At 39.6% G+C, this 13706-nt stretch overlaps 1 protein-coding gene across 3 annotated transcripts in view; it reads right to left on the reverse strand.

Annotated features, from left to right (window-relative positions):
• Positions 1-13083, reverse strand: part of LOC113682219 (mucin-like protein) — a 25580-nt gene extending 12497 nt beyond the window's left edge. Inside the window, exons 1-16 of one of the 3 annotated variants that reach the window (XM_089212382.1) lie at positions 12958-13083; positions 12773-12856; positions 9550-9936; positions 8756-9130; positions 7392-7763; positions 5792-6292; positions 5470-5529; positions 4874-4983; positions 4192-4280; positions 3286-3482; positions 2585-2755; positions 2114-2284; positions 1714-1884; positions 1170-1340; positions 377-547; positions 96-232 (exon numbers count right to left, since the gene is read on the reverse strand). In XM_089212382.1, the coding sequence (XP_089068508.1) occupies positions 96-232; positions 377-547; positions 1170-1340; positions 1714-1884; positions 2114-2284; positions 2585-2755; positions 3286-3482; positions 4192-4280; positions 4874-4983; positions 5470-5529; positions 5792-6292; positions 7392-7763; positions 8756-9130; positions 9550-9936; positions 12773-12845 (3156 nt within the window). In that variant the 5' untranslated portion in view covers positions 12846-12856; positions 12958-13083. Of the gene's footprint in view, positions 1-95; positions 233-376; positions 548-1169; positions 1341-1713; positions 1885-2113; positions 2285-2584; positions 2756-3285; positions 3483-4191; positions 4281-4873; positions 4984-5469; positions 5530-5791; positions 6293-7391; positions 7764-8755; positions 9131-9549; positions 9937-12772 lie in introns of all 3 variants that reach the window. The other 2 variants (XM_089212381.1, XM_089212383.1) reach the window with 2 other exon arrangements.
• Positions 13084-13706: the final 623 nt, after the last annotated feature.

Consider the following 13706-nt stretch of genomic DNA (forward strand, 5'->3'; position numbering starts at 1 on the left):
TTAACATACTAAGTGACAACAGCATATAATATTAAGGTAAAGTTTTCCTCAGCAAATAAATCTTAACAAAGAGAAAAAAGTTCCACACCACTTACAGCAACTTTGTTGTGCTGCTTCACGAAGAATGGCAATCCCTGACCAGGAATGTTAAGCTCTTGGCACACAGATCCGAACAGATTAACCGACGGCAGTTTTGTGTCACCAACGAGGCTTCCATACGGATACAATCGAGCTGCAGGTACACAATAGAAAGAAAACGAGAATCAGAGAAGTATTTTTTTTAGTGGTAGGTTACGTTACGATTTAAAAGCCAATAATGCCAGACACTTCTCGTGGGAGGCGCGGTGGCCTAGCCAATTAGATTTGTGAAACTTACGGGCACACGGCTCAATGAAACAGTCTCTAGTCTCATTACTCGGACCCACGCAGTCACGGCCACCATTGGATGGTGGCGGATTGATGCAGGACCGGTACCGAGTTTGAGATCCATTTCCGCAAGTCTCATTGCAGGGTCCCCATATTGTCCATTCAGTGTAATTTCCGTCAACTGAAAAAGTCAATGATATGAACAAATCAATTTATTCATGAATGCTTTGGAGTGATATCCTCAACATGAGGACTTGTTTGTTGTGCATCGTGGCTTTAAAAACAGAACAGAAGAAACCATGTAACGTTTTTCTCATGCTCTACTCGGAATTTAGATCGTTTGCAATTGACTGCGATCCCCGATGTACACTGACCTCATATCATTCGCGAGATAAACCATAAAGAATTAACTTAAGTCCTGCAGACCATTACACAAGCATTGCACGATAAAATTTCAGCTTTAAAATATGAAGCAGAGATAAGAAATCTTTAGCACTGGTATGCTCGTTTTCAACTCCTCCGAATTCAAGAAAGCGTAACGATGACTTGCTTGCGAGACTTAGTGAAACGTCATAACGGAGGTAACTCGTAACATTTATTGGGAAGCTAAGACTATATGACTGAGAGTCTGGCGATTGTGAAATTGTTACCAGAATGATAATTTTTGGTTCACAGATTTAAATTCCCTTATTGCGAAAAAGTTTCAGTTTTCCAATCCCTTAATTTCTTTCTCCGTCCTGAAAGTCTCACCAACAACTTGAGCTTGCAACAATTTGTAGAAATGAATTCAGTCCGAAATGTACCTGGGCATGGTACTTCGTAGCATTCTCTTGATTCATTTCTCGGCCCCACGCAATCTTGTCCACCATAAGCCGGTGAGGGATTGGTACAGTTCCGCACGCGAATCTGAGTACCATTTCCGCAAGTCTTACTGCATCTGCCCCAGTCTCCCCACTCGGTGAAATTTCCATCAACTGAAAGAGGCCAAGAATTATATTCTAAAAAATTGAAATCATCTGTCAAAGTCTGACTTGAAGTAGCAAGTTACAATCCTTCTTTTTTTCTATCCGTTTCAATTGGAGAAGAATGTTTTAAGGCGACAAGAAAAAACAACTAGATTATACCTCAAGCCAGACGTGTGGCTTCTCCGGAGAGAGTGGTTTGAATACCGTCGCAGCCTCAATTTTTACAGGTTTGTTTTTCTCTCATTTCCAAAATTGAAAGTTACCTGTTAGGTTCGTTTCCCTAATCAGCAATGTAAATGTTACCAATTATAATGATCAGTCGCAAGCAAAAGGTTTTTGTTCTCGACTTATAAGGAAATATGACTGAAATTCACATGTCAACCTGGACATGGTCCATCAAAGCAATCTCGAGTCTCGTTCCGAGGTCCTTCGCAGTCTCTTCCTCCGTTTTGTGGAGGAGGATTGGTACAGTTTCTGTAACGGCTCTGGGTTCCATTTCCACAAGTCAGGCTGCAGGAAGTCCAAGGTGACCACTCCGTGAAGTTGCCGTCAACTGAAGAGAGTCAAGATCAGATTAAATTTAACCGAAGTACAACGGGAGGTCAGGATCTTTTCTTTCCGGCTGCTCAAATTTAGTTTTTAAAAATATTTTAGCTACCAATTGGTCTATAGAAACGTGGGAAAAGCACAATTTACTTTTGTGGTAAATAAGATAAAAACAGTTATCTACTGGCCCTGTTTTTGCATAGAAGGAAGACATCAATTGAAACATTCCTTCTTACCCACACAAAATGTTAGTTCACATTCCCTGGTCTCCATCCTGGACCCAATGCAGTCTCGGCCACCATGAGACGGAGGAGGATCGGTACAGCTTCTGTAACGTATCTGTACTCCTCGACCGCACGTTAAAGAACACGCACTCCAGTTCTCCCATTCACTGAAGTTACCATTGACTGGTCGTTGAACAAAATAATATCAGTAAAAACAAGTTTGCACTAATGGACCAACTTTTTCTTTACAAAAGCAACTTCGAACCCCCAGTGGCCTTAACAACTCTTAGTGTTAACGCATAAAAACTATGATTTCATTGTCCTACTATCAATATTAAATCTTATTCGCTCATTAAAATTGCATTACACTTAGTTTTTGTTAGAATAAACCCAGGATAATCGAGCAATAGCTTCTGATAAACGAGGACACATTCGGCAAAGGACATATTTTAAACCTCTTTATCTTTTAAACGCACCCTTTACCTGGGCAAGATGTCAAGTTGCATGGCCGTGTCTCGTTCCTAGGTCCCTCGCAATCTTGGCCATTGTTGATCGGTGGTGGATTTGTGCAGTTCCTGAATCGTATCTGAGTTCCAGGCCCACAAGACGTGCTGCATTGACCCCAAGGACCCCAGTTTGTAAAGTTTCCATCGGCTGCATATAAAGCATGAAAAAATCTTTGAACGAAGGAATGTGTCTCTCTAAATCTGAACAACTTAAAATAATTTAGGCTAAAAATTTCTTAAATTGTTCAAGCAAGAAATGACCTAGAATATCATACTGCTGTACACAACAACCGACGGAAGAAAGAAAAACAATTATGACAAAAGCAAGAGCAGCAACAGTACAAGGACAAAGTTTTACACATTGCCTAAATTTTGACGCTTTGAACTCGAAATGTGCTTTCAAAGAAAAACACCTCCCCTCTCAGAGCCCGCAATTCTTTAAGTCAGCGTCATGTATGGAAGATTATCATGAACATTACCGTATGTATGTAAAGTATGCGACACAATATGTGTTGTGTAGATAAGAATTCCCCATACATGACATACCCAGGTAAGTCAGCACCATAACCGCTGACCTCAAGATTCGCAAGGTCCAGCAAGAAGAACGTGGAGAGATGATTCTAATACATGAGAGCCATGAATGACGGAAAATGTAATCTGGATCAAGAGTTTGCGTACCTGTAAATTCTACTCCCAGAACTTCGCTTATGTTTTGAGCAAAATTTTCGAATATCGCGTAAAGGACTTCTCTGTCTATCGTAACGTGCTGATTTACACCAGCCTTCAGACGTACGTAGAATCTTAGCTCTAGGGGGCTGTTTACAACTGGAAATCCAGGAAGTATGTTTATGAGATCCACGTCAGACGGTAAAGAACTGGTGGTAGAATATACGAAATTAAAAAGAGATTTCCATTTCAGAAAGCAAATGGCGATGATAAAGAATATTTTACAATGCACCTTAACGAAAAAAAAGGAGTAATCGGATAAGTGTAGAGGCTTTGGATCAATGTCAGTATCTGGGCAACTGTACGCCTTCCCTCTTCCCCCTTCCCCAACCCAACAACAGTCGACTGATAACAAGTTAGGTTTAATGTTATGTCAGCGGAGGAGTAGGCGTGTAGTTGCTTAGATACTGACAATGATATCCGAGGTTTTCAAGGCAAAACATAATCGGAGGCAAAAGAGGGGGGGGGGGGGGGGGGCAAGTGGTTCCAAATTATTTTGAGGCCGGTGTGAAAACGGTCTGCACAGAGGAGCATGACTCTTTGTCGTAAGTTTGTGTCGGTGACACCCCCTTCCCTAACCACCACCTTTTTACTACCTCGCCCTCTTCCAAAATTGATTTTAAGCTTCCCGCTGTCCCATCAAAATTCAGTCGCATTTATCAATGTCACTGATTGTCGAGACAGGACCGAATTTGACACCTGAAGGCACTGCTGACTTTGACTGTCTCATTCCTCTATTATATTTACCCTTAATTTTATATTAGTAAACGTTAGCATTTGAACTTGCTAGAGATCAGAGAACACATCAAATTTCACTCCACAATCAACTAAGATTGGTGAAAACTCATATTTACTTACCGGTTGGCACATATTCCCATCTGAGCATTGCAAAAGTCAGTGACAAAATTGGCAAGTAGTAGTCTAAATTCATCTTCTCTTCGGCACCACTGCAATGATATTTGCAAAGTGAACGAGTGATATTTCCTTTTGCCATATTAAATAATACAGTAAAGAACCTCCCCTGAGGGGAAACGCCTAAGCAGACGCCACCACACACCAAAGACTCTCCGTAGAAATGCAATTTTGATTTAGGACCACAGTTTGCGCTTTGTGAATCATGGCGCCCATCATTAATTGTCTCGTAAAGAAAACATATCTCATCAAATTTAAGAGAATGAGTTATATTTTGAAACGCAAAAGCCATGATACTTAAGCTGTCTTTCTCTTGTCTTTACCAGTTAAATGATCTCCCAGGCATGAGCTGTAAGAGATCGACCTGGTTAAATATCGATGCAAGCTAAGTCCCCATCAACCCTTTACACCCTAACATCAGTAAAGGTATTCTCCATACCGCTCTCTATACATTGCTCTAAGGTGCTGACAAGGAGAACTTGTGTAACAATCAACAACTTCTTTAGCTGCTGATAATTTCTTTATTCTCATGACCTTACCGCATGGTTGAGGGGTGATATTGTAAGGAGAAATTAAATGCTAATCACTCGAAGGGTTTGGTGTGGAAGGTGAAACAAACTTGACAAACCTCTTGAAGAGTAACATTCAAAATAACTATGGAAATAGTATTGTTGATCTCCTCCTGGTTGGGTGTCCTGCGGTTTGGTAAACTACAGGCTGGTGTTGTTGGTAATGGCACTACAGAAGATCGTGGAAGAATGTGGAAAATGAAGTTAAAATCTCCATTGTTACTCAGTTTTGACGTGAAGATAAATGCTACGCAAGGAAAAAACACTAAGGGCTTAACAGGCTTCATCTTGGAAAGTGGTAGTATTACTGAAAATTAAACCTTTGTACATGTTTCTGCGTAATGCGGTTCTCTCTCATTTCCAATTCCTTAATTCTTGGGCGAACGATCCATTCGTGTTTACCCGAATCCTTGAAAAGGGCATCTTAGTTTGTAGGAGTCTCCGTACCTGGAGAAGCTCCTAAATTACATGCCCGTGTCTCGTTACTAAGTCCCTGGCAGTCTTGTCCACCATTGATCGGTGGTGGATTGGTACAGTTCTAAATCGCATATGAGTACCAGGCCCTTTGCCAGAGCGAATGATTCACTGTGACTCTGACGGTGGCCAATTTACGTTATCAACTCAGATGATAATACTCTATTACCCTCTGTGTTACCTGAAGTTGAATTTGGATTGCCAGTGGTTGTAGATGGAAGTGCTGTTGTAGTCGGTGGCTCTGTTGAAATAGGATGTGAAAAACATCTTGTGAAAATCATATTATGAAAAAAAAACCTGAGATACTGCATGCCATCTTTCAAGTCATTCACAAGTTCAAAGGATAAAAGTACTTTTAGTGCAAAAAAGGCTAAGTAACCAGTGAAACAAGTTTACGAGTGACACGGTAAACTCTAAAATGCATGAATGGTGGTGTGTTTGGTTTGAATTATGTATGTTATTGGCAAAGACTTTGTCTTCGCATTCGAGGACAATTCACAAACCTGTCGGCCTCAGGCGTGGCACATTTCTAGTAAATCTCCCTCTTGTATTTCCTCGTGGGTTATACCGAGCTACAAAATAATGGTATCCATCGCTGGAAGCCACCGCCATACCCAGCTCAGATGTACTTCTCCAAATCAGCTGTGTAAAATGCAGCCACGGTTCAGATGAGTTGATGGGCGCGCCCGTGTCGAAATTGTAGTTTGAAATCTCATTATACCATTCTGTCACAATCTGACTGCAGAGGACACAGGATGTTTGCCTTGAATTGCTACAAATGGGTTGTGACGGGGCGGTGAAAACAAAGCCAAGGTTTTCTCCAAGATTTTTGCTGTCTAAGACGTCGACCTCATGAAGTAGAGATCGGTTCTGTAAAAGAAACTGGGACCAGTTCCGTGCCCCTTCAGCAAGTTCTGTATTCCAAGTTAAAGGCCCAACGGCTGCATGCAATAATCGAAAATTATTGTGCGTGTCCAGACAATCTTGCTCAAAGAAGGACAAGCCTGCCAATCAGAGAATTTAGCGCATTTTACCTACAGAACGAATACTCTTTTCAAGATTCGGCGATGGTCAGTAAGTCGTAAACGCCACTTCATTTTTTGTCTTTGGTAGGACACATGGTGGAACAAATCCTGACGAGGGCTATACCCTTTTAAGTCATATCTTTTAGAGAGCCGTTATCTGTGTCAAAACGGAGTTGAAGCCAGTATCTATTTTTTTTATACCGATGGTAGATATGAGGGACACAAGCACAACGGAAATTTACGGAGGAGGAGTCGGTGGGAAAGTCTGGCTTGAAAGTCTGAGAAAAGTACGCACTTTAAGTCGAGATTTATTCTGCTAGTCCTATAGTTTCCCCATCAGACCGTGAGAAACTTGGGAATGACTCTTAACCATCTTTGCAAAGTAATTTCACCATTGGACATACAACCAACGCTCTGATTAATTGAAATATCGACTGGAATTATGTTGTACCATTGCATTCTGGTGATTTCATGGTATAACAGGAGTATGGAATGTTGCTATTCGTTGCTGATGACCAATTAATGAGAAAGCCAAAATTTAGTAAGGGTTCACTTGAAGTCGTGCAGTGTAACGACACCATTCCATAAGCAGAGCTCGCGTCATATAACCAATGCAAAATTACTTAAAATATATCAATTTAAATTTATCTTGTTTTTCACTATACTTTGATGACCTTCAGACACGACATGTTAGCTTAATAACAAGGTACTAGAGCCTTAATTTGTGTTAACTACGCACAATTACTTTCAGATATACCAGTAACTAAGGGACTGGTAATTCAAACGAAGTCTAACCAAGACTCCACAGTTTTAGAAAAATCAGTGAACTTAGAGATATCTGCCTTAGTCGTGAAAGGGAAATGTTAAATACGTTTTCTTTCAAAAGAAGGCGAGAGTAACTCAGCGTGATCGTGGTGAGCGGCGGAAGTCTGTCGGTCTTTTAAATATAAAGAAGTATCAATAACATGCAAGTTGGGGCAGAGTCGGAGGCTTAACGCGTCATGACCAATTTCGTGCAAGAAAAATGTCTGATGATTATGAAAGAGGATATTCTGAATAAACTTCACAGGGTACTCACCACCGGTCGTTGTGGATTCATATTTTGCTTCAAATCCACGATCAACTGTTTGTCCAGGGTGGAACATCACAAACATTTGGTTTCCACTCGACAACTGAGTCTCATTCCAAGACGACCCCTGGCAAAATCGCCCCAGCAAAGGCGAACTTGTTGACCCACCATCATAAAGCTCCACATAAGAACAAGAATCCGAACAATGATTGGCTGAACACTCACTTAAGACAAAATCAGTAAAAGTAAACTTTACAATTTTGTCAGCTGGCGCGGTAATGTTCCAGGTACAATTTCTGGACGCAGTGTAGTTACTCTTTGGGTAGTTTGTGCTGCTTATTTTCCCGCTGCCTGAGAGAGGAATTGCTTCCTTGGGACAAACTGTAATCAATGAAAAAGGAGCATGTGAGTGTGGGAGAATAAGTCTAGGATGTTCCGGGCGTTCAGTTGGTAGAACGCAGTGCCACATTGAACAGCGCGAGAGTGGCAGAGGAGTGAAAAAACGAGGGAGGGGTGGGTCATGTTGTGAAATCAACTTCTTCATTTCCCGACCAAACCCAAACCTCACTCTCTTTTTCATTACGCCGCTGCTATTGTGCCCTTGGCTATTTCGTTCTGTTTTACTAACTAAAACGATTGGAACAGGCTAGAATAAACTTGGATTCGTGACAGATATATGATTTCTTTCACAGATGCCGTCAAAATGTACATGGTAAGAACAAAAGAGTTGTACACGAAGCGCTGCCAAATGTCATTGATGACCACAGTGTGACATCATCTGGTATCTCTTCCTAAACAGACGCGCGGCAACGTGGAATCTGATTGTTTCATATCAGATGAAGAAACAAATTGTTGTAAATGGTGAAGTCATTTATGCCTCTGTTCTCCAATAGGTGATAAATAACAACCAATCAAAATGCTTATCAAATGCTTGTGACCAATGGTCAAAATCTATACAGACCAAAACGGCTCAAAACCATGCTATTGAGGCTGATACATTCCAATGTGGCTTTTATAAGGGAGTAGCCCCAAGGCAAGAACATGAATATTTGAAACTCAATACGGTGACCAATTTACATTATCAACTCAGTTGATAAAACCAAATTATCTTGTTATACTCCTCGAACGACGGAGCATCACAATTTTTTTGGAAGCTTACCACCTTATTCAATTAAGGTTGGCATGGCTCCCCAGTACATCACCGCTTACACTATATATCAGAGATGTTCGCATTCACCCTGAGTTAATAACAGAGAGAACTTCCACTCTTATTAACTAAGCTCCTTATCTTTACTTGTATGGGTGAATTTATTGCTTGTAACATATTCTCTCAGCGAACCCTGAGATCTTATGACGTTGTTCTCTCTACTTACTTGGAGGACTGTAGTTCAACAGCTTGTAAGTTGCCTCAAATCCGTCAAAATCCATGTTTGCATCATCAGACACAAACAGCACCCTCAAGCTTTCGTGCAATGAATAAAATTTTACAGGAATTTTCCTTGGTGTACCACATAGTTTTCCAGGCAGCACTTCATCACTGAAGCTATTCTGAACTTCCATATAATCACACGAGCAAGCAGTGCCATCACAACGTTGAAGATTATAGTCTGGTATTGTCAGCTCAACACGGTATCCTTGTTTCCCTATAATCTTCCAGCTACATGTCTGGTTGAATGGATAGTTTCTTGGATTAAATGGAGAGGAGAAAGAACCTGATGTTTCATTGAGGATCATATCTGTTGGGCAAACTGAAAAAAGACTGCCAGCTTTAGTAAAATGCATCTTACTTACTGTAAAAAACTTAATTTACTGAGAAAAATCTTAACAAAGCTTCTTTCTCTTCGAAAACCGTTCTAGTTTTGATGAGGGTTACAGCCCATTGTGGTCAACTGGATGATTTCGAATACCACCTACAGCTTCTTTTCCGTATGTTGACGGTTTTATACTTTAATCAATATAACGATTGTGAAATATAGCAGCTTGTGTTGGAGTAAAAGGCTTGACTATATGCAATTTTTATTTCCACAGACTTAGCTGTTCAAATATTGCTTACTTTATTATTTGCGTGATATACTCAACAAAATTCTCGCTCAGTTTAATAGAGGTACATGCTCAGTACACTTCTATACTTCTGGTTAATAAACAACCATAGAAAACAAGCTCTTACGTGAATCTCCATCTATCGCCTCAAAGGTTGCATTGAACCCTTTGTTTACAGGGCCGGTGCGAGATTCAAATCTCACTTGAATGAAATTTCCCTCGGAGTACACAGGAGGGGGAAGCTTTTGACCACAGATCTTAAAGTCGTTAGGATTTCCCCCATGAGAGGCAACGTTTGTGATAAAGACTCGGGCACTATCTGCTGCCACTCCAGCACAATCATCGTTTTCACCTGCTACCAGGGTAAAGTTCAAGAAGGTCAGTTTGATGATTTTCCCGCTGGGTACCGTGATATTCCAGGTACAAATCCTGTTTGCGTCATAGTTGTTGGGAAAATTGGGGCTGGAAATGTGACCACTAGTAGCATTAATAGACTCTCCAGGAGGGCTGCAGGCTGGAAAAAAGTTATCTTTTAGTTACTCTTTTGGTTTCTTACTCTGAGCTGATTTTTAACTTATTAATATCTCATATTTTCTGCCTAAACGCCTGCTTAAACTGATCTGAGTCAAACTGATTAAATTTTTATGTGTGAGACATCAATTCTTGCAAGATTTTAGGCTGAGCCATGACGTTCAGCGAAAATAATGGCAAATGCAGACGATATTTGCAGTCAAAAAATAAAACAACAGAAGGTTTAAGAACTTTCTAGAAGTGTTTTCTTGAAAAAACAGATAAACAATTTTTACTTCTCAAGAACGATCAGGCAGTCACGCTACAAATAGCATTTCTGCGTGGAATTTCTTGATGGTGCAAAGTGGAAAAAAATGTTCAAGTCTTATTTTCTGGAAACATGGCGCAGTTAATGAATTTTATGGGTCTATTGATATTTCCTCTCAAATGAGGGGGGCAGAGTTTCCCGTCATCTACGGTCTCGAAAAGCCGAAGTTGTTACTCACGGGAACTTATACGTCAACAAGCACGCGACATGTGACTTTAAATCTCCTCTCCTGTTACAGTTTTCTTATTGTGAACTGTGCGATAATGATAATAAACAATCAAATTATAGACTAATGAATTTTTTGCTCGGTACAAAAGCCCTATTTGCTGATTTTAGCAAATCTCCAAAGTAATAAACGACAGAAGAAAGAAACGCTACCATTTTCCTATCGATTTTCGCCTATATGCATCTCTCTAAACGTGAAATTTTCCATTCCTACGAGAAATCTTGAAAGTTTTTCACTTTTTTTAGCTTTCTTGGTCAATCGTCTAGTACAAAGAGCTAAAATATGTAGGTTTGTATGGTCAAGTGACCACTGAGAGCAAGAATTGCGTGACAGGTGTAGTTGAGAGAAACTTGTCGCAGTCGCAGATTTTAAAAGGCATCCAAGACAAAAATACGGTAGTGCCCAAAGATTTTTTTGATGATTTTCAGAGATGAAATGATGGATTATAAAGGGGAATTAAAATTAGTGTTGTAGCTTTCTGGCAAGGGGAGATAATTGACCTCAAAGTTGTCAGATATTTGGATGAATCGAAAAGTCTAAAAACACAGTCATTTATTTGCCTCTGTTGATTGACAAGCCGTCAATCAAATTGACTGATACTAGCGTCGGACGTTTACTGTATTAATATGTGTGCAAACTCTCAGAGTAATTGGCTAAATACCATCGCAGTGAGAGCTTCATACATTTTACCTATTTTGAAGCGATTTCCTCGGTGATAACCAAGAAAATCGGGGATGGTCTATCTCCCCCCGGAAATAACCAAAACAGAAACCAGTTTGTCGTTTTGAGTTTGGGGTAGATCCTTCAAACTGGCAAAGTTTCATTGAAATCGGTAGGATGACATATAGCACGACCTTCCGGTGCTCTCGTGGACACACTCTTAAAATTTCGAGAGTCACCCTGTTTCCGTAAAAAATTAAAAGTGGCCGGGATAACAAGGTCGCCGGAATTAATTAGAGGTGATATTTTTTGGGCTATGTCTCTGATTACATGTTGAAGATTGCAATAGAGAAAATTTCTACAATGAAAGACTAAGACACTGACATATAATGGCTAATAATATGTGTCTTGTCTCGGATGGACCCGCGAAAGAGTTTAACGCCTGTTCATTAACACAAAGACTTATTTTTCGACATTTATATAGCTCAGAAATAGATGAACGTATCGCCACCTTCTTTGAGTTGTACTCTAGCTAAAGGGAATGTTTGTGGTGCTGTCGCCGGATCAAGTAGGGTCAAGGCCGTTTAGCGTGAAAAGCCCGAACAATTTGAAAAAGATGATCTATTTCTGTTTATAAAGGAGATTTTTTTTGAAAGACTGAGGTATCTACCAAACCAGAGACACAACGGTATTAAGTTCAGTGAGTCAATATCTCAAATGCTAGACGAAAAAACGTTTCATCTGAAACCAATCATCACGCATGCAATAGACGTCGAGGCAGGGAAACTGAAAATTCTCACCAGGACACGATCTTAATTGAGAAGATAAAACTTTGACGACCTTCCAAGCAAAGTAGTTGAAAACTCTTGTACATTATTTCACTTGAAAATACACTTCAAAAGCAATTTTAAGAAGTTGATGAAAAGCAATATAGCGGAAGGGAAATAATGCATCAATATGATGGTTTTCAAACAACATTTTTTAATGTGAAATTTCAACATGTGCCCTCCGATAAAATTTTCTTATTAATTTGCTCGGTCAAAATACACCAAAGCCCTTCAGGAATTAAAACTTAGTATTAACTGTTGAACACCAGTTCTAGGTGGAACAACTTCTTTTCAGGACGAGACAACAACTTGATATGAAAAAAACTGATCCGTGCCAAGAGGTAAACAGAAGCATATCAGCACTTCCCAGCACAGATAGAATGTACATGACCACATGAAGCTTAAAAAGAGACTTTTCACAAATCTAAATCATAGATGTTTTTAAGAAATTTGATTCTATGATCAAAGGAGTTGAATTCCTGAACAGAATTTACTAAAAATCTTTTCAAGGTGACTGGTTTCGCAAGCAAGTCTTGTCTGTTTCTTTCTGCTCTCTACAATCACAAAGCAATTATTTTTCGACCAGCATTTCAGATATAGTAAAACCGACGAAATCAAAGAAGAACTTTGAGTGCTCATCCTCTAGTTATTGAGACTAACGTTTCTCGAAATCTCTCGATAGTGAAACCTGTGTTCCATCACGGTATTTAGTATCTACGATTTTTCTTCAAGGCAAAGATATCACAACCGTTCTTCTAACACACATAAAAATTTCATCAATGCTCACCAATTTACTTACCAATTTGACCCACAGAACTCCTAAACAAAAATGTGAACAGTAGTAAGGCTACTCTCAACAAACTTGACGCCATCTCACGTAAAGCTTTTAAAAATGACGAATAATAAAATTGAATGAGTTCAAGTCTTCAAAGAATTTTTCGTCGGGCTTGGAACATCGGTCCTTTTCACTAAACCAATTCAAACCTTTTGACCAAAGAGCGACCGAGGTTGTTTAGGCAAACAATGTCATGATGTAATTTTTCTGGATTGAGCTTCTGGGAAGTGATGGTTCTGGACAACAAGTACTTTATCAAAAACACCCTATCATATGCACACATTGAAATCCATAGTTTTGAGGGTTTCTATGACAACAAAGGATATTGAATCCTGAGGATATAGAGTTTCTGAATTATGCGTCCTAGCAAACGAGATATATTGTAATTGTTTACTGTTTAGTTGGGATATCGGAATATTTCCCGACTGTTGAATTCAAGCCCTTGTTGTAGTCACGTTTTGTTTTGAGACGTGCACAAATAGGTTTTAGCGATAAATTCTCTCTCCGTTTTGTGATGTTTTGTAAAAAAAAAAAAAAACACTTAAGTACCAAAAATTATTCATAAAAAGCACAAAACTGTTTTTGCTTCAAAGAGATATTAGCAACACTTAAAATATTGCCAGGAATATATTGGTCATAAATTGCTATCAATTCCTCGGCTAATTGAGTAAATTATTAAAATAAATCGGTGATAACGAAGATACTTCAGTGAGCACTTAGAAAAAAACTGCCGTAATGACACGAACCGGAGGAATTATTTAATACAAGAACAAAGAGGAATAACCTGAGACCATTTGACTACATCAACTTGTCGTGGAACGATTCCTTGACATCCTAGTTATGTTTGGCAATACATGCTTTTTCAATAACATAATTTGAATAGGCGTCATTATTCTCA

This window comes from Pocillopora damicornis, chromosome 7, assembly GCF_964200805.1.
Source record: "Pocillopora damicornis chromosome 7, jaPocDami1.2, whole genome shotgun sequence".
NCBI classification, from domain to species: Eukaryota; Metazoa; Cnidaria; class Anthozoa; order Scleractinia; family Pocilloporidae; genus Pocillopora; species Pocillopora damicornis.